At 47.1% G+C, this 20,319-nt stretch overlaps 2 protein-coding genes across 7 annotated transcripts in view; both read left to right on the top strand.

Annotated features, from left to right (window-relative positions):
* Positions 1–12,714, top strand: part of LOC106580854 (alpha-actinin-4) — a 40,408-nt gene extending 27,694 nt beyond the window's left edge. Inside the window, exons 8-22 of one of the 6 annotated variants that reach the window (XM_082966538.1) lie at positions 1,264–1,349; positions 2,361–2,453; positions 4,415–4,645; positions 4,996–5,143; positions 5,478–5,628; positions 5,874–5,982; positions 6,214–6,354; positions 6,804–6,986; positions 7,211–7,345; positions 7,642–7,821; positions 8,264–8,410; positions 9,510–9,590; positions 10,006–10,071; positions 10,403–10,561; positions 10,724–12,714. In XM_082966538.1, coding sequence (XP_082822664.1) covers positions 1,264–1,349; positions 2,361–2,453; positions 4,415–4,645; positions 4,996–5,143; positions 5,478–5,628; positions 5,874–5,982; positions 6,214–6,354; positions 6,804–6,986; positions 7,211–7,345; positions 7,642–7,821; positions 8,264–8,410; positions 9,510–9,590; positions 10,006–10,071; positions 10,403–10,561; positions 10,724–10,882 — 2,069 coding nt within the window. In that variant the 3' untranslated portion in view covers positions 10,883–12,714. The remainder of the gene's footprint in view (positions 1–1,263; positions 1,350–2,360; positions 2,454–4,414; positions 4,646–4,995; positions 5,144–5,477; positions 5,629–5,873; positions 5,983–6,213; positions 6,355–6,803; positions 6,987–7,210; positions 7,346–7,641; positions 7,822–8,263; positions 8,411–9,509; positions 9,591–10,005; positions 10,072–10,402; positions 10,562–10,723) is intronic. The other 5 variants (XM_014162344.3, XM_014162342.3, XM_014162346.3 and 2 more) reach the window with 5 other exon arrangements.
* A 145-nt stretch (positions 12,715–12,859) lies between these two features.
* Positions 12,860–20,319, top strand: part of LOC106580855 (SPARC-related modular calcium-binding protein 1) — an 80,295-nt gene continuing 72,835 nt past the window's right edge. The window contains exons 1-3 of the mRNA XM_014162347.3: positions 12,860–13,665; positions 17,746–17,920; positions 18,935–19,038. Coding sequence (XP_014017822.2) covers positions 13,588–13,665; positions 17,746–17,920; positions 18,935–19,038 — 357 coding nt within the window. The 5' untranslated portion in view covers positions 12,860–13,587. The remainder of the gene's footprint in view (positions 13,666–17,745; positions 17,921–18,934; positions 19,039–20,319) is intronic.

The following is a 20,319-nucleotide window of genomic DNA, read 5'->3' as shown; positions in this document are numbered from 1 at the left end:
TCCCATCCCACCTTACCCCCCGCCCTGCCCCGATACTAACCCTAACCCCCCCACGTCCTCTCCTCCACATCTACCCCCACCCTCTGCTCCTCTCCTCTCCAGCATGGCTTCCTCCTGCAGCATTGGTGTCGGCCTCATCGGAAACTGGTTTGGGACACTCCTTTCACTCAGACACTACACACACGCTACATATGCTGTCTTGAAGTCTCTGAATCTTAGTCTTGCTGGTAGTAACAGGGCCCTCTTGCTCCTGTGTACTAGCCTGTCTGTGTATAGTGTTGGAGTGGATCAGGCCTCGGGGGCCCTTGGTAGTTAAATGGATCATTTTAAATGAGACTGATCGCAATCAGCTCTGGGTCAGATAGTATCTGAGCAGAGAGTAGGCTAGTCAGAGGGACTCTTGAGAACTTCATAGATGTTTTATCTGTTTGTGATTTCACCCTCCACCACAACCCCTCTAGCTCTCTCTGTCTGCTGTATTCATCCTCTGCTCCCTCTCTGCTCCCTCTCGGTTCTCTCTCCTCTCCGTTCTCTCCATTCTCTCTCCTCTCCGTTCCCTCCCTCTCCCTGCTGACAGCATGTTTTTCGATGGCGCTTTAATTAGTTTTTTATTCATTAAGAAATTGTTTATGAATCCAGTCTCAGGAGAGGTGCGCGTGCAGATCTGTTTTCCACAGTCCCACTGTTGCCTAGACTACAGAACACCACAGTAAGCTGCTAGGGGGCCGGGTTACATACAGTCCTTTGGGCAATCATTGTTCATTTAGGAAACTAGTCATTAATCCAGAAACAGTATGGACATTGGATAGACTAGTGGACCCTTCTCTTTAGTTTTAGGACCAGGAGGGCCGTTTCTGTTATTACCAGCTTGACAGTTGATATATTATCATCTGCATACAGCAGATGAAACGGTGTGTGTGTGTGTGTATTGAGTGAAGAGGTGTGTCCTGCATCGTGGCCCCCGCAGACTCCTCCTCTCTCCCGAGGTGGACTCTCTCTCTCTCTCTCTCTCTCTCTCTCGCGCTCTCTCTCGCTCTCTCTCCTGGTTACCCAAGTGCATCATTGGATGCTCCAGAGTGGGGGGGGGGGGGGGGCAGCAGCAGTGGAGTCCGGGGTCTACTCCCCATACAACCCCCCCTCATCTCACCCCCCCACCTCGCTGTGTGGCGGGACCCTCTTGCTTTGGGTTGCTTGGCTTCACCACTTCTCTCTCCTCTCTCCTCTCTCTCTCTCTCCGCTCACTGCCTGGCCGTGGTTGTGTAGACATCGTGGGCACGCTGAGGCCTGACGAGAAGGCCATCATGACCTATGTCTCCTGCTTCTATCACGCCTTCTCTGGCGCCCAGAAGGTGAGCACCGCCACTACGGCACCTTTAACCCCTGACCTCTGTGACACCAGCCAGGGTCACAGGCAATGTCATACTGGCCAAGGACGCTCACTGACGCTTTGGGCTCACAGTACACCTCTATGAAACAACAAACAAACACTCTTCCTTACTCGATAACTGCCCTGTTTCAACTCTGACCCCATAGACTGGTCGTTAGCAGTGTTTCTCATAGCTACAGTTAAGGCGTTACAGTTCAGAACTGGTTTTTTAGAGTATAGTCTAAAGTGGGATGTAATAAGCTTCAGCTGATCTGTGGGAAGCACTGTTAACGACGGTTCAAATGTCCAACTATTAACACTGCAACTGTTTCCATGTGTATAATGTGTTTTTCTATGGAGACTACTCCATAATGTGTTAGAAGTTCCAAGGCATAATACAGTTTCTTACTGTTTCTTTATTTCAGTGCTTTAACTTTAAGTCCCTAAACACACCAGCTGATGTGGACAAAAGCGGTACAGAACCAGACTGAATGCTCCCATTGTATAGGAGAAGCATGTAGCTTTTGGAGGCACAGAGTGTGAAGTTGGCACACAGAGTCCATGGAACTATCCATTGTCAGCTGTAGCATGCTGCGTTAGCCTATACCCTTACCACTGTACAGCCATCCAACGGATGTGTGTGTGTGTGTGTGTGCACGGTGTTGAAATAATCTGTGAATTCAAGTCACGGCTAGTGTGTGGTTTTTGTGTGTTCACTCCGTTTACTATGCTGTTCATAGCTAACAACTAGAAATGACACTCCGTCTAGTTCGACATTAAGCTAACTGGAGTTGTTAGGCCAGCACACGGTACGAAGTACTTTCAGTCTGAGCTTCCACTGCAGTTTGTCTTTTGGCTGGTCGGCAGCTGATCTGAATTGTAAAAAATGTGTGAAAGCCACACACGTTCGTGCACGTGCTCCTCAGAGTTGACGACCTAATCCATAACAAGCAACCTGTGTATTGGCACCGCTGACGACTTTCATCTGTGATAGGCTGAGACTGCAGCCAATAGGATCTGCAAGGTGCTGGCTGTCAACCAGGAGAATGAGCACCTCATGGAGGACTACGAGAAGCTGGCCAGTGACGTGAGTAGTACACCACTGTCTGTCTGTCTGTACCTCCCTTTCTCCTAACCACACGTCTACTGTCTGTCTGTACCTCCCTTTCTCCTAACCACACGTCTACTGTCTGTCTGTACCTCCCTCTCTCCTAACCACACGTCTACTGTCTGTCTGTACCTCCCTCTCTCCTCACCACACGTCTACTGTCTGTCTGTACCTCCCTTTCTCCTAACCACACGTCTACTGTCTGTCTGTACCTCCCTCTCTCCTCACCACACGTCTACTGTCTGTCTGTACCTCCCTCTCTCCTAACCACACGTCTACTGTCTGTCTGTACCTCCCTCTCTCCTAACCACACGTCTACTGTCTGTCTGTACCTCCCTCTCTCCTCACCACACGTCTACTGTCTGTCTGTACCTCCCTTTCTCCTCACCACACGTCTGTCTGTACCTCCCTTTCTCCTCACCACACGTCTACTGTCTGTCTGTACCTCCCTCTCTCCTCACCACACGTCTACTGTCTGTCTGTACCTCCCTCTCTCCTAACCACACGTCTACTGTCTGTCTGTACCTCCCTCTCTCCTAACCACACGTCTACTGTCTGTCTGTACCTCCCTCTCTCCTCACCACACGTCTACTGTCTGTCTGTACCTCCCTTTCTCCTCACCACACGTCTACTGTCTGTCTGTACCTCCCTTTCTCCTCACCACACGTCTACTGTCTGTCTGTCGACCTCCCTCTCTCCTCACCACACGTCTACTGTCTGTCTGTCTGTCGACCTCCCTTTCTCCTAACCACACGTCTACTGTCTGTCTGTCTGTCTGTACCTCCCTTTCTCCTAACCACACGTCTACTGTCTGTCTGTCTGTCTGTACCTCCCTTTCTCCTAACCACACGTCTACTGTCTGTCTGTCTGTCTGTACCTCCCTTTCTCCTAACCACACGTCTACTGTCTGTCTGTCTGTCTGTCTGTACCTCCCTTTCTCCTAACCACACGTCTACTGTCTGTCTGTCTGTCTGTACCTCCCTCTCTCCTCACCACACGTCTACTGTCTGTCTGTCTGTACCTCCCTCTCTCCTCACCACACGTCTACTGTCTGTCTGTCTGTACCTCCCTCTCTCCTCACCACACGTCTACTGTCTGTCTGTCTGTACCTCCCTCTCTCCTCACCACACGTCTACTGTCTGTCTGTCTGTACCTCCCTCTCTCCTCACCACACGTCTACTGTCTGTCTGTCTGTACCTCCCTCTCTCCTCACCACACGTCTACTGTCTGTCTGTCTGTACCTCCCTCTCTCCTCACCACACGTCTACTGTCTGTCTGTCTGTACCTCCCTCTCTCCTCACCACACGTCTACTGTCTGTCTGTACCTCCCTTTCTCCTCACCACACGTCTACTGTCTGTCTGTACCTCCCTTTCTCCTCACCACACGTCTACTGTCTGTCTGTACCTCCCTTTCTCCTAACCACACGTCTACTGTCTGTCTGTACCTCCCTCTCTCCTCACCACACGTCTACTGTCTGTCTGTACCTCCCTCTCTCCTCACCACACGTCTGTCTGTCTGTCTGTACCTCCCTCTCTCCTCACCACACGTCTACTGTCGGTCTGTCTGTACCTCCCTCTCTCCTCACCACACGTCTACTGTCGGTCGGTCTGTCTGTACCTCCCTCTCTCCTCACCACACGTCTACTGTCGGTCGGTCTGTCTGTACCTCCCTCTCTCCTCACCACACGTCTGTCTGTCTGTACCTCCCTCTCTCCTCACCACACGTCTACTGTCTGTCTTTGAGAAATGTTTCTCTGCCCTTCTAGTAAGTCCGTAGGTTATATTTCCTCATCACCTCCACTTAGGCCATTTCTTCACTAAACTTCCCTTCTACCTTTACAGTTGTGTTCATCTCGCATAAACATCTGCCCTCCTTTCTCTCACACTTCTCTCGTCATTTGTGTCACTCTCTCCACCTTTCTTCTCCTCTTCTGCCCTAGCTGTTGGACTGGATCCGCCGGACCATCCCGTGGCTGGAGAACCGGGCTCCAGAGAAGACCATGGCCGAGATGCAGCAGAAGCTGGAGGACTTCCGGGGCTACCGCCGCGTCCACAAGCCCCCCAAGGTGCAGGAGAAGTGTCAGCTAGAGATCAACTTCAACACCCTGCAGACCAAGCTGAGGCTGAGCAACAGGCCCGCCTTCATGCCCTCCGAGGGACGCATGGTGTCGGTGAGTGGGACTGGCGGACGGACGCATGGACACAGACTGTTTAAACATGTAGAGCAGTTGTACCAATGATGCCATCCATATCTATTGGACAATTCACCTGGCCATCCTAAAGCTCTTCTGTATTATTTCATTCTTATTTAGCTCATTATAGTAGTGGTTCACGTTGTTGTCCCACAATGGGAAATTGGTTTGTGATTAGTTTAAAAAGACACGACCACATGACTTATAACAGCAGCATACATATCACCAAATACATCTACATATAAATTGCGCTAGAGGGAATAACGCTGTTAGACAGTGTAGTGTTCTTTCTGCTGTATGGTGGATCAGTGTTCTCTCCCTGGCTGCAGGATATCAACGGGGCATGGCACAACCTGGAGGGAGCGGAGAAGGGCTACGAGGAGTGGATGCTCAACGAGATTCGTCGCCTGGAGAGGCTCGACCACCTAGCCGAGAAGTTCCGTCAGAAAGCCACCATCCACGAGTCCTGGACCGATGGTATGGAGACACTAGTTACTGTGCAGGCTACACTGATCAGTTTCCTGGCTGAGGGATTCTGGATTTCCTGCTTGTTCCCTCCTCCTGGGACTCTTCCAACTGGGATTTCTGGAAAACGTTAGAATTTGGGGAAAGTTTACCGGAATTTTGCAACTGTACCTTGACACTTGTTGGTGCCACCGCTCCCTATAGATGTCAAAGTACTAGGTGGAGCGTTTACCGTGTTGATAATGAGGAAGTATGGGTTTGAGGGAGTTTACTTGGGTTTGGATATCTTGAAGCTTACTGTCTTTAACCCCTTTTCTCCCCCTCCCCCCCTTCCCTCCCACCCCAGGTAAGGAGGCCATGCTGACCCAGAAGGACTATGAGACAGCCAGCCTGTCGGAGGTCAGGGCTCTGCTGAGGAAACATGAGGCGTTTGAGTCTGACCTGGCCGCCCACCAGGACCGCGTGGAGCAGATCGCTGCCATCGCACAGGAACTCAAGTTAGTGAGCGGGAGAAAAGGAGGGAGGGATGGGATGGAGGGAGTAAATGAGAGATGGGATGGGTAGAAAAGGGAAGGGAGATCGTGGGTGGGGACTGAGGGTGGATGGGAGAACGGGAAGAGTCAGGAGGAAGAGATGAATGGAGAAATAATCCAGAAGAATGAAAGGATGGAGCTTGTGGTCAGGTTGAGTAGGACTCATGTAAAAAGATAATAATTCCACGTGTGTGTTCCCTGTGCCTCAGTGAGCTGGACTACTACGACTCCCCCAGTGTGAACGCCCGCTGTCAGAAGATCTGTGAGCAGTGGGATGCCCTGGGGTCTCTCACCCAGAGCCGCAGGGAGTCTCTGGAGGTACGCCCCCCCCCCAGCCAGCCACCTTTCACACACTCCCATCTAGTCATACACTACAGGTCATGACAAGGACACGTTTACACTGCGAAAATGGGTAGACGCACACACAAACAAGCACACAGACTTTCTACCAGGGTTCCCTTACCCCACTTCTGTGTCTCATGTTGAATCCCTGTCACATAGATGCTAGTGTTCCCAGCAGGCACCTGACCCCAGTCTCTCCCCCCACAGAGGACAGAGAAGCAGCTGGAGTCCATTGACGAGCTGTACCTGGAGTACGCCAAGAGGGCAGCACCCTTCAACAACTGGATGGAGGGGGCCATGGAGGACCTGCAGGACATGTTCATCGTTCACAACATCGAAGAGATCCAGGTAAAAGACATGGGGACAGCATCACTAACCGTTTACTGCTTTACGTCTCCAGAGGGTCTCCACTATCACAATGTATCATCATGACCTGTGCTCTTAACAGTAGGTTGTCAATAAAGTTGTCATTTAGTCTCATACTGGGTAACCAACATTTAGAATGAATGGGAATGACTGGAAATCTACATGTACAGTAGCAATGCTACCGTACCTGTAGACTGTCAGTCATAGCTCTAATGCTACTTAGCATTGGCTCGTGAAGCTACCGGTAACTTCCTTCACACTGCGCGCGTGGTATCCATGAGGTCATCTGACTGATATGGGTATGCACTGTAATACCATGCTCATCTCTCTTCATCTGTCCTTTCACTTTGTCCTTCACCTCATTTCCCATCCTTCTCCTTTGTTTCTTTCTCCGTTTCAATCTCTCATTTTCTCCTCCTTCTCTCTTTCAGGGCCTAATCACAGCCCATGAGCAGTTCAAATCTACCCTCCCAGAGGCCAACAAGGAGCGGGAGGCCATCCAGGCTATTCAGGCTGAGGTGCAGAAGATTGCCCAGTACAACGGCATCAAGCTCAGCGGGGGCAACCCCTACACCACTATCACACCCAAGACTATCGACAACAAGTGGGACAAGGTGTGTACCTGTGGCTGTATGTTCATATATGCTTTGCGATGTGTGCAATTACTGCTTTTGCCGGTTTGAATTCAATCCATATACATTTATTTATTTCTGTTTCCACGTGCTAGTTAATACCTAAAACAGGCCCCTGAGTGAGCCTCAGCCTTGTGGCATTGCTTCTACTATGGGAATGAGTGTGTGCTGTGCTGACTGGCGCCCCCATGTGTTGTGTTTTATAGGTGGAACAGCTGGTTCCCCAGCGTGACCAGGCCCTGCAGGAGGAGCTGGCCAAGCAGCAGTCCAATGACCACCTGCGCCGCAAGTTTGCCACCCAGGCCAACATCGTCGGGCCCTGGATACAGACCAAAATGGAGGTACAGTAAAGAAACCAAGACGTACCCTTGCTGTGCCGACCCATACTACATAAGATTGATCCCTCTTAGTGTCATTAGTTCTATTGGCTCTGTGCCTCCTGGATCGTGTTCATTATGGCATTCAACAGAAAATGTTTTGTAACGGGGAGGAAAATTGAGCGTCCAGGTTGACCCTACCTGTTTCAGCTTGTTTTCTTCCATTTGGTGCCTAGTGAATACACGCCAGCTCTGGCCTTTTGGGATCTGGTCCTTTAATGTGTGTGTGTGTGTGTGTGTGTGTGTGTGTGTGTGTGTAGGAGATTGGACGGATATCCATTGAGATGAATGGAACTCTGGAGGACCAGCTGGTGAACCTGAGAGAGTATGAGCAGAGCATCATCGAGTACAAGCCCAACATCGACCAGCTGGAGGGAGACCATCAGCTCATCCAGGAGGCCCTCATCTTCGACAACAAATACACCGCCTACACCATGGAGGTAGCTACACAAAAAACAAACATTTCAGTGTACCCTGGGCAGCCCAAATGGCCCCCTATTCCCTTTATAGTGCACTACTTTTGACCAGGCCTGGTAATAAGTAGTACACTATGTTGTGAATAGGGGGCAATTTGGGCTGTCGCCCTGCTCTCGACTATCTGTTGGTTCTATGTGGAATAGCTCACTATATTTCACCATCCTTTTTTCTTCAGATTTTCATTGTCTGTTCTATTTGTATTTTTTATTTGACCAGGCGGGGCAGTTGAGAACCAGTTATTTACAATGAAAGCCTGGAGGTTTCTGGTGTCCTCCCTCTTTTAGAGCCGTTTGTCCGTTCGTCTCTGTTCTACATATTACGTTTCTATCTCTCCTCCTTCTCAATACCGTTTCTTCTTCATGTGGTTAACCTTCAATGTATGTTCTCTCTCCCCCTCCATCTCAGCACCTGCGGGTGGGCTGGGAGCAGCTCCTCACCACCATCGCCCGCACCATCAACGAGATCGAGAACCAGATCCTGACCCGCGACGCCAAGGGCATCAGCCAGGAGCAGCTGCATGAGTACCGCACTTCCTTCAACCACTTTGACAAGGTCAGGGGTCAACACCGGGGGTCAACATGGGGGAACAGGAGGGCATCTTTTTGTATAAAATAACGTCGTAAAAAATGTCTGCGCGAGTGCTGTTATTTCCACCAGCTTTTGCAGGTGCGTGTCTTCCTCTAGAAGAGGTGTTTACACTTAACTCCTGTATGTGTTGAGTCTTAAGTCCCCCCTCTTATTTCAGAAGGGAAACTCAGGTGGGACTAAGAAATGGACTAGACTTGTGAGGACGAACCTATTCCTTATTTGTTGACATTCACAGGTGGAACTAGTAGTGTTTCACCCTGGGTTGGAGGTGGCTGGGGCTGTGTGGAGCGGAGTGTCCTGAGAGAGGGGGGATGTAACCCCCAAGTTCACCTCACCCATCCCACAACAGCGTACCTCATCACTTCACCTCACTGTCTTTATGCATGCTGTGTTTGGCTCAACATCAAGGCTGTGTCCCAAATGACACCCTATTTCCTATATAGTGCACCGCTATTGACCAGGACCCATATCTGGTCAAATGTAGTGCACTATATAGGGCAGGGGCATTCAGCTATTACCCTATGATGTCCGGAGCCTGCTGGTTTTCTGTTCTACCTGATAATTAATACGCACACCTGGTATCCCAGGTCTAAAGCAGTCCCTGATTAGACGAACATTGTGGGAATAAAACTGTAACTTTAAGGTCCAGAGTTGAATTTGAGGGTTATAAGGAATAGGGTGCCATTTGGGACAAAGCTGTCCTGTCAGTAGCACTATGGTGATCTTTGAGGACTTGTTGTCATTCCCATAAAGATATATAGGGGACACAGTTAAACCGTATGTGTTCCTAAGCACTTTGGAGAACTGGCCCCTCACTGTCACTGGTGTGCCTGTCTGTCTAGTGTCACGGATGTGTTACTCCGTAAGCTGTTGTCATTGTTTAACATCTAACATCTGTTTGTTTGTCTCTGTCCTCACCATGTCTGTCCATCATCATCCTCGTTTTGCATGCCGTGTTCCCATCACCTGACCACTCCCACCTGGCATCCCTGTGTTGTGATTGTTCCATCATGGCTTCCGTCATCATGGTGTGCTCTGTAATTGGCTGATGGTGACCTCACAGGACCACAGCGGGGGTCTGATGGCTGAGGAGTTCAAGGCGTGCCTGATCAGCCTGGGCTACGATGTGGAGAATAACAAAACGGTAAGGAGCACAGCCAGGGTGAGAGCGTAGGAGAGAGGGGCTGCTGCTGTTTCCCCTGTCTAACCTGCGGCTGGTGCTCTCTGCCTGGCTCTTCGCTTGCCTGTGCTGTAATTCACTCATTTCACTCACCCACTCACTCACTGGCCTCCAGTCCAGCCTCAGCCTCAGCTCCAATAGTGCTGCTGTATTACCTTGATTTGACTCTCTCTTTTAAAGCTGTTTTTGCGTTTTCCTTTTTTCCCCACTCTCCTCACATTACGCACCTCCCCTCCTTTGTTCCTCCTCTTTCCATACTTCTATCGGTTCCTCCTCTCGTGCTTTTCTGTCCTCCTTGAATCTACTCTCCCTCTATTGCTCTCCTTTTCCTTCCATATCTGTTCCTTTTCCTCCTCTATCTCTCGGCCCCTGGGAACAGAAGCGCACAGGGCAGATGGACATGGACAATTACCGCGCTCTGCTCGTTGCCACTGGAAACAGCCTGGTACTGCCTTCTGCTTTTTCTGCTCTCTCTCTCCTCAATCTTTCTCCCTCTGTCTTGAGTTTTGAGTAAGACCCTTATTGTTGTAGCTACTGTAACATGGTAAACATGTGTAGTAACTGTCTCTTGTAACACAATCCTTCTTAACCCTGCTCCTAGCAGATATTAACACAACCTTTATCGTTGCGGCATCTTGTCAAATTCAACTCAAATGGATAAGTTAAATGTTTCATTAATTAGTGGTTATATTGCTTGGAGGTTGGTCATTGAGGCCCTCGATTTCCAATTGGTGTGTCTGGGTTAACCTTTGTTTTCCTGTGGTGGTGGTTTCCAGGGCGATGCTGAGTTTGCCCGCATCATGGGCATAGTGGACCCCAACAACAGCGGCGTGGTCACCTTCCAGGCCTTCATAGACTTCATGTCCCGGGAGACCACAGACACCGACACAGCCGACCAGGTCATCGCCTCCTTCAAGATCCTGGCTGCAGACAAGGTGAGGGGTTTTGTGGGGGTGGAATGGTGTTGGGCTCGTGTGTGTGAGAGAGAAAATGTGTGTTGCAGCTACTTGAGACTGCTGAAATAGGCAAACTATCACTCTGTTATTCACCGTCCCTCTCTTTCCCTCTCCCTCCATCTCGTTCCCTCTCTCTGTCAGAACTTCATTATGGCTGAGGAGCTGAGACGTGAGCTGCCTCCAGACCAGGCGGAGTACTGCATCGCCCGCATGGCGCCCTACTCGGGCCCTGATGCGAAGCCCGGAGCCCTCGACTACATGTCCTTCTCCACCGCCCTCTACGGGGAGAGTGACCTCTAAGAGCACATCACAGGAGAGAGGGGGAGGGGGACGGGATGAGGTTTGGGGTGGAAGGGGGGGGTACGTAGAGGCTTGCCAGGCCCAATGCAGAGCAGACACTCTCCACCCCTCTAGATATAGCCTGCAGTCACTGGGAGAAGAGGGGAGTGAGTCTGAAGCCAGTGGTTTGATTGGCTCTGTAGAAGAGGGAGGGGCTGCAGGTGGAGGGTCCTGGGAAGTGATTAGTGGACAGTGCTAGTGCTCCCTCTAGATTCTGGTCCTGCAGTGCCCCTGAGTGTGCAGGTTTTCATCTCAAACTGGTTGGCTGTCGCAAGCTGTTATCTTCAACTTACTTTGTTCACAGATCAACTACAATCAAATGCACATGTTGTGGGGTGAAAACTAGCAACCACAGGTGCACTTCTGGGTCAGGACAGGAAGGGAACACAAGTCCCACCTACACCCTCTGCCTTGGGGATGGGGGGGGGCACAAGCTATTCTGATTCTTATACTACTTTTTTTGTTTATTTTATTTTATCTTGCTGGGGGGGGCGGGTGGAGAGTTTGCGTATTAGAACACAGAGATATATGAAGGGGGGGGGGGGGGGGGGCAGGGGGTTGAACAGAAAATAATGATATGTACCCGTACCACATTTTGCTGGATAAGTGGAACTCGGATATCTAACCTCAACGCTTTCCTTTTCCTGTTTTGTTTCTTTCTTTCTTTTCTCCAGCAAATGTGAGTAAGTGGTTTCAGTGCTGTACATACTTATTTTTCCAGTACGCAACAGTCAGAATATTCTTCGCAGGCTTGTAGGGCAAAAAAAGTGGCATTTTTTTTAAAGCAAAACAACAAATGGAGAAAAAAAATAGCAGTTTGACACATTGAGTACCGTAGATAGGTTTGAATTACAGAGTCTTCATTTGGATTAAGTGTTTTTTTTTCAACGGTCAAATATGGAATCCTGTCATATTAAAGATATGGTGACAATTTAGTTGAAGGAAGTATATGTGAGGCCTTTATAGCTATGTAAACATTTCATGACATAAACATGTTGGCATTTATGAAACTTTGCTTTTGTGATATATCACTTTGACACGGAGGCGTATAAGGTGCTGATGTTCACACAATCTATTCATTTATTATAGTTTCAACTGAAGAACATATTAAGAAATATCCCCTAGAAGCACAGCATGTCAGGTCATGTAAAGCTTACATGGACAAAGTGAAGGCCCACCACTACCATCGGCTGAATTGTTTCTATAGGAACACCGCTTTAGAGTTCCCCGAGGAAGTTGGAAACGATGGGAGAACAAAAAATGTGCCTGTTAGTGGCTACAGCCCTGTCTCTCGCTCCCTCGCAACCCTCCATCTCCTTGTCTGACTTCTCTATACAGCAGGGTGGGGAGGGACCCAGCATAAAGAAGGGCAAAGGGAGGGGGCCAGAGTCTTAATAAACATTCCATTATGTCTTAAATAAAAGGAAATTACTGTCTACCAATCTATGCAATCATCTATATCCAATATCACAGATTTCAGAGAGAAATGGTGGGAATTGATTTGAAGAAATTCATTGACTAAATTAAGTGCACGACATTGTTTTATTTCTTTAATATTTGGAGCTTAGGGGGAGAGGGATGTGAGCCAGAGTGACTGAGGAAAAAATAAAAGACTTGGGCCAAAAGCTTGTACTTTTACCTTCAAGGTTGGAAAGCATTGAGCTTTGGATTTGTGATTTCTTCTTTTTTTGTACTCTTTAATATCAAACCTTATCTGCTGTACTGGAAACTGCAAACAGCCTTCTGTCTAAAAGTGAATTTCACAAGCACACATAAAGTTTCCTTATAAAATACTACGAGTTGGTCTCTTTTTTTCCCCTTCTCTAGGCCTACTTTCCCCTTCTCTAGCCTATGCCTCCTCTGTAAAACATGTTATTGTTGGGAATATTTTACTCTGGACAGTTAATGGGCCTACTCATACTACCTTTTTTAAATAAGCAAATAGACCATTTCCTCCTGGTAGGATAAGCGTAAATCAGCGGCTTTCCCTATGGGCTGCCTAGTCTGCATGTTTATGTCCACGTGAGGGAGACTTAGGACCACCAGTAGTCTAGTAGTAGACGGACCACCAGGAGTAGACCGTTTTAACCTCAGCAAATGAGCCTATTAACGTTTTATAAAACACTAGTAGATTTAGATGTAAAAAATAATACTATGTGTATTGCTATAACTACTTTTTATACAATAGCCCACTGTGAACAAGTAGGCCTGAAGTATGGCACCCAGTTGTGCAGCAGTTACGCACATGTTATTGTCGAACGGAAAGGGGCTGGCTACTTGGGGATAAAGCCAAGGTAGGGATTTGACAGGGGAGGTCTTGATGCTCATGTAGTCTGCGCTCAAATCCAGGATAACAGAGAACCATATTTACAATTATAGTGTAGGTTTTTGAAGAAATTTCCCGTGAACTATTTCTGATTATTCATCACTTGCCACCGGTTTTGCGTAAAGCGCAACAATTTGGGATCTACCCGTTTTGTCGTTCCACTTGTCAACAGATCTGCCGCTTACCAACAAAATGGCTTGCTGAAAGTGAAAAGAAGATAAAAAGCTTCCCTTAACTTTCTTGCGTTAAGGCTGGATTGGCTGGCGACTTGTGCACGGCGCTTTGCCACAGAGACAGAAGCGCGCGCATCGCCTCCAGCAGAGCCACGCGCCTGGGCAGTATGCCGGTGTTCACTTTCACCTGTCTGGTGCTGCTCATCATCTTGTTCTCCGAGTCTATGCAAACTGAGAGGTCACCGGTAAGTCCTCAAGGATTTACACTTTCATACTTCAGAAGTGCTCATTTTGAGAGACAGTCTAGCATGAACTGTTACATTTTCCCTTAACTTTTTTCTTTATCAATAATTTTTTATTATCATTCTGTGATTGTCACCTGAACAAACCAACATCCAATCACCGATGGTGCGTTTTTAAAATCTAAAAAACTAAACGTGAGTGCAAAACGTTATATTACATCTGTGCTCTGGCTGAGTGAAGTAGACTATAGTAGACAGAAAGGAGTGGTTGCCATCTCAAGCAGTGCTGAAACCCTTTTCATTCAGATTGGCTACATCCATGAATTAAGGGCATACCTGTTACCTTGTCATAGAGCTCTCAAAGTGATCTAAAGTCAGTTTAGTTTAGTACTGACCATAACCATTTAGGAGATTAGAGTATGACAAGCTGATCCAAGATCAGTGTGTAAGGGGCCACACCAACCTCCAAGCCATGGAGTGGAATCTTAGAAAGTCTATAAAGCCAATGTTCCCTAAAGAGGTAGTGTATGGAGTAGACAAACACTGGCCAACTAGCCCAGACCGCAGGCCAGAAACCGCCTCAAGGCAAATATTGAAACATATTTTTTTCTTACCCGAGGGAAAACGGGTGTGTGCCTTCAGAAAGAATTCACACCCCTTGACTTTTGTCACTGGCCTACCCATAATGTCAAAGTGGAGTTATGTTTTTAGAAATGTTTCCAGATTAATAAAAAATGAAAAGCTGAAATGTCTTGTGTCAATAAGTATTCAACCCCTTTGTTATGGCAAGCCTAAATAAGTTCAGGAGTAAAAATGTGCTTAACAAGTCACAAGTTGCATGGACTCTGTGCAATATTAGTGTTAAACATTACTTTTTAATGTCTTCCTCATCTCTGTACCCCACACATGCAATTATCTGTAAGGTCCCTCAGTTGAGCAGTGAATTTCAAACACAGATTCAAGCACTAAGACCAGGGAGGTTTTCCAGTGGTAGATGGGTAAAAAAAAAAGCAGACACTGAATATCCCTTTGAGCATGGTGAAGTTATTAATTACACTTTGGATGGTTTATTAATACACCCCGTCCTTCCTAACTCAGTTACTGGAGAGGAAGGAAACCGCTCTGGGATTTTACCACAATGTAATGGCTGTGATAGAATTGGGGATGGATCAACAGCATTGGAGTTACTCAACAATACTAACCTACAGTAAATAAAAGAGTGAAAAGATGGAAGCCTGTACAGAATAAAAATATTAAAACATGCATTCTGTTTGCAATAAGGCACTAAAGTAAAACTGCAAAACATGTGCCAAAGACATTTACTTTATGTCTTGAATACAAAGTGTTATGTTTGGGGCACATCCAAGTACCACTCTTCATATTTTCAAGCATGGTGGTGGCTGCATCATGTTATGTGTATGCTTTTTATGGGCAAGGCCTAGGGAGTTTTTAGGATAAAAATAAACTGATTTGAGGCAAAATCCTAGAGGAAAATTACTTCAGCCTGCTTTCCAACAGATACTTGGAGACAAATTCAACTTTCAGCAGGACAATAACCTGAAACACAAGGCCAAATATACACTGGAGTTGCTTACCAAGATGACATTGAACATTCCTGAGGGGCCTAGTTACAGTTTTGGCTTAAAACAATCCAGGTATGCAAAGCTCATATAGACTTGTGCAGAAAGACTCACAGCTGTAATCGCTGGCAAATGTGATTCTAACATTTATTGACTCAGGGGTGTGAATACTTGTGTAAATGAGATAATTCTGTATTTCATTTTCAATACATTTGCAAAAATGTCTAAAAATATGTTTTCACTTTGTCATTATGAGGTATTGTGTGTAGATGGGTGAGAATCTATTTAGTCCATTTTGAATTCAGGCTGTAATACAAAATGTGGCATAAGTTAAGGGGTATTAATGCTTTCTGAAGGAACTGTATGTGTTTCAGTGTGTGCATACAGTACATGTGTACAGGTTTCAGTGTGTTTGGTTACCATGCCCATTTTGAATTGTGAGAGGTGTACTTGTACACACTCAGCTGTGAAAGTGCACATGTTTAGCATGTCTGCGTGTGTCTGCAATGTTTGGTTGTTTTGTATTCTGCAGGCGCATGACAAATTGCACACACAGGCTGTTTGTCTGCCCAGACTTCCTGCCATGCAATAGAGATGAATGGAGAAGAACTCTTCACGTGACTGATTCACTGTTCTCATTACTTTTACTCCGCATATGACAGGGAAGGGGGCTTATTTCAACATAAAAGTTACTGGTATGGATGTAAAAAAAAAAAAAAAGAAAGTGTGCAAGTCTTTCAGCAGCATTTCAGTCTTAGCCAAAACATCGTATTTCATCACACTAAGGTGACCCTCTCGAGAGATATATCTATATTTTCATATACAGTTATAAAATCTAACACCAGGTTGCCTGAAACATTGCCACCTTGTTCGTCCACGCTGCACCGCTCAACGCTCTGCCCAGAACACTGACGATAATTGTAGCTGGAATACATTGTAACACTGCACCTGGACAGAGAAGACCATTCAAGGCTACTAGCTACCACTTTAAACCTGAACCTGGTCTATTCAGTGGTACTGAACACAGTGAACTCCTAGTTAGAAAGCTATCTCCCGTCCTCCAGCCACAATGAGGACACTACCTCCAACATGCACACACACATCCAATGTATATGCTTTCCTCCACAAGGAATCAATCGATGAAATAATACCCTGACCACCTTGCAGCACAGGCAGGTCCTTTCATCAGCAGAGAGGTTTTTCTCAATCAGGGAAATTATGCATACAGTGAAATACACACCATGGCAAATTTACTGCGCTATGACAGAGTGTGAGGGAGAGCAGGAGACAAAGAGGTATTGAAGATAGAGCCTGGAGGATGGCTGGGGGGGGGGGCATGGTCTGGGTCCAGGGTTATCTGATTGGGAGTGAAGGTCAACGACAAGAGAGGGACCCACGTGTGAGCGCATGTGTGATACCTAGCTTTTAGTGCAATGTCTGGCACTAGGCAGCATGTGTTAGCAATTTAGCACAAGCCTATGGCCTGCGGTCCGAGTACCTCTCTCTGTCTCTGTTCTCGTCTCCCCTCCGCCCACCTCACTGGAATGTTGATGTAAAAAGACACATGGTGTATCAATAGAAGTTTATCAAATGCAGTCTAGGCCTAGGGCATCCCACTAACGATTGGGAATACCACTGTGACTATGAGTAAGGCTGGAAAAAGCTGTGGTGTACCCTACTATAGCAGGGATACAGGGAAAGCCCTCGGACAGCTGTCGTGTTCTGCAATAAGTGTCCTCTAGGATGGTGTGTGTCGTGTACTCAAGTATTGACTCAAGGACAGATAAGAGATTTTAGAGGTCATGCATGTCTGGTGTATGGTCCAGTATTACAGCAATATTCAGATGACAGAACAGAAATGTTCCAGCGTCTTCCCTTTGGATGCAGGCCTGCAAAATACAGTACTTTACTCCAGCCATGACAATGAGCTACAGACTGAGCCCACAGTTGACATGCAGGGGGGTGAGGTGGGTCTGAAGGGTCTGGACCCTTTCCCTCAATTAGGCCTGTTTATTTACAGAGCAGTTAGCTAGCAAAACCAGCTCTCACAGGTACAGGAGCAGGTGAAGGCCAAGATATACACACACACACACACATTTCCCTATTTTCTATTTTAACATACTTTGGCCATGTGTTGACTACTGCAGTGCTTATCTTTTACGTGCTCCTTCTCTCAGCTTTTCCTAGCGTGACACTGAAGCACTGTTCCTGTACCAGACAAGCAGCAGACTGAGTATCCACTAGCCAAGGCACCAACAAATAGCTCCCTTTTAATCCCTCTCTCTGACCAGCTCTGCTTAAGTCTATTCACACCAATACACTCCAAACATGTATTCACCCGTGTTCTGATTGGTCACACAACTTCGGTGCGAGCCCTTCTCTGCTCTTTTTCCATCCATCTCTCTGATACAGTACGCTGCTGGGGGTCAAAGTGTGTCATATGAGAGTACAGCTCAGGAGGGTGTAATTGCATTGTACTGCCTGTGTTGCTGCTTGTGTCCAGCCGTTTCTGATCCCAGAAAACATGTGGCCCCGGGGCTGTGCGCTGGACTGCCACAGGGAGCGCCACCGGACAGTATGTGGCAGCAACGGACGCCTTTACATGTCCCTGTGTGCCTTCCAGAGAGCCCAGTGCATTAACACTCAGCTACGGACGGCACCGCGAGCACACTGTGCAGGTCAGTACCCTTTAGTGACCATAAACTGTGTACATTCTATGAAAGTCAGTAATAGACCCCTTCATCTATACACACATATACATTCCATCTATTAATCACCATATATACCAGGGATGGGCAACTTTGATGGGGGTGAGAGCCACAAGACAATCTGAACTCATCATGAGGGGCTGCAGTTGCTCGTGGTTCTGCTTCCACCGCCTCTCACGTTGTGAGTTCATTCCGTGCAATTCTACAAATTTTGCCATGGGGTGTAGAGAAAATGTTGCAGTTTTAAAGCAAATTTGTTAAGGTTCTACTAATTTTGCCATGCGGCGGAGAGAAAAATGAGCTGTCTTACTGCTAATTTCCTGCAATTCTACACATTTTGCCATAGGGTGGAGAGAAATGTTTGCAGTTTTGAATATGATATCTGAGTGAGACTGACTGACAAAATCAATGGGGGGCCCCCGTCTGGTAATTCGACCATGATAACAAGTTTAGACAGCTGGCTGCTAAACTAACTCAGAAATCTGAAAAAGAATTGCTGACATGGGCTAATTTACTGACTATCAGTCAGTAGAGGCTGCTGAGGGGAGGACTGCTTATAATAATGGCTGAAATGGAGTGTAATTCTGGAATGGAGTGAATCGTGTCAAACACACGAGAACCCCCAAAAACATGTTTGATACCATTCCATTCACTCCATTCCGGCCATTATTATGAGTCATCCTCCCCTCAGCAGCCTCCACTGCCGTCACTGACTGACATAACAAGAGAAAATCTACTGATGCACAACCACATGTCGAAATGACACCTTGTCTATTCTTCTATTCTAACTCTCAACAGTAAGTTTAGACCCCGACTGAGTTCCTAAAAACGTTTTTGTGTGTAGAAATGGATCCGAGGGCCTTCAAAAGGGCCGCCAGTTGACCATCCCTGATATATACAGTACACACAATCTATACACACTTCTGCATTGATTATATATGCCAATGGAAGTAGTAGAAATCATTGCTGGACATCCCCCTTCAGATTCCACCCAGTCCAAGTGCCAGCTGGCTCGTAGTCAGGCCCTGGAGTCCAGCATCCGCAGCCACACCGTCCCAGAATGCGGTGCTGATGGAAGTTTCCTGCAGGTACTGTCTGTCTTTCAAATAACAGAAAATCATAGCACATGCGAATACAAAGGATGTAGTCTTTTCCCTGAAATGCTTGCTTACGAGCCCTTCCCAACGATGTACAGTTCAAAAATTATACTAAAAAGAAAAATAGTAACACAAGAGGAATAAAATACACAAGAATGGAGCTATATACAGGGAGTACCAGTACCAGATCTATGTGCAGCTATATACAGGGAGTACCAGTACCAGATCTATGTGGAGCTATATACAGGGAGTACCAGTACCAGATCTATGTGGAGCTATATACAGGGAGTACCAGTACCAGATCTATGTGGAGCTATATACAGGGAGTACCAGTACCAGATCTATGTGGAGCTATATACAGGGAGTACCAGTACCAGATCTATGTGGAGCTATATACAGGGAGTACCAGTACCAGATCTATGTGGCGCTATATACAGGGAGTACCAGTACCAGATCTATGTGGAGCTATATACAGGGAGTACCAGTACCAGATCTATGTGGAGCTATATACAGGGAGTACCAGTACCAGATCTATGTGGAGCTATATACAGGGAGTACCAGTACCAGATCTATGTGGAGCTATATACAGGGAGTACCAGTACCAGATCAATGTGCAGCTATATACAGGGAGTACCAGTACCAGATCTATGTGAAGCTATATACAGGGAGTACGTACCAGATCTATGTGGAGCTATATACAGGGAGTACCAGTACCAGATCTATGTGCAGCTATATACAGGGAGTACCAGTACCAGATCTATGTGCAGCTATATACAGGGAGTACCAGTACCAGATGTATGTGGAGCTATATACAGGGAGTACCAGTACCAGATCAATGTGGAGCTATATACAGGGAGTACCAGTACCAGATGTATGTGGAGCTATATACAGGGAGTACCAGTACCAGATCTATGTGGAGCTATATACAGGGAGTACCAGTACCAGATCTATGTGGAGCTATATACAGGGAGTACCAGTACCAGATCTATGTGGAGCTATATACAGGGAGTACCAGTACCAGATCTATGTGGAGCTATATACAGGGAGTACCAGTACCAGATCTATGTGGAGCTATATACAGGGAGTACCAGTACCAGATCTATGTGGAGCTATATACAGGGAGTACCAGTACCAGATCTATGTGGAGCTATATACAGGGAGTACCAGTACCAGATCTATGTGGAGCTATATACAGGGAGTACCAGTACCAGATCTATGTGGAGCTATATACAGGGAGTACCAGTACCAGATCTATGTGGAGCTATATACAGG

Source organism: Salmo salar, chromosome 20, assembly GCF_965601325.2.
Source record: "Salmo salar chromosome 20, fSalSal1, whole genome shotgun sequence".
NCBI classification, from domain to species: domain Eukaryota; kingdom Metazoa; phylum Chordata; class Actinopteri; order Salmoniformes; family Salmonidae; genus Salmo; species Salmo salar.
The sequence above is the reverse complement of the archived record's forward strand: the minus strand, read 5'-3'. Positions and strand labels throughout refer to the sequence as shown.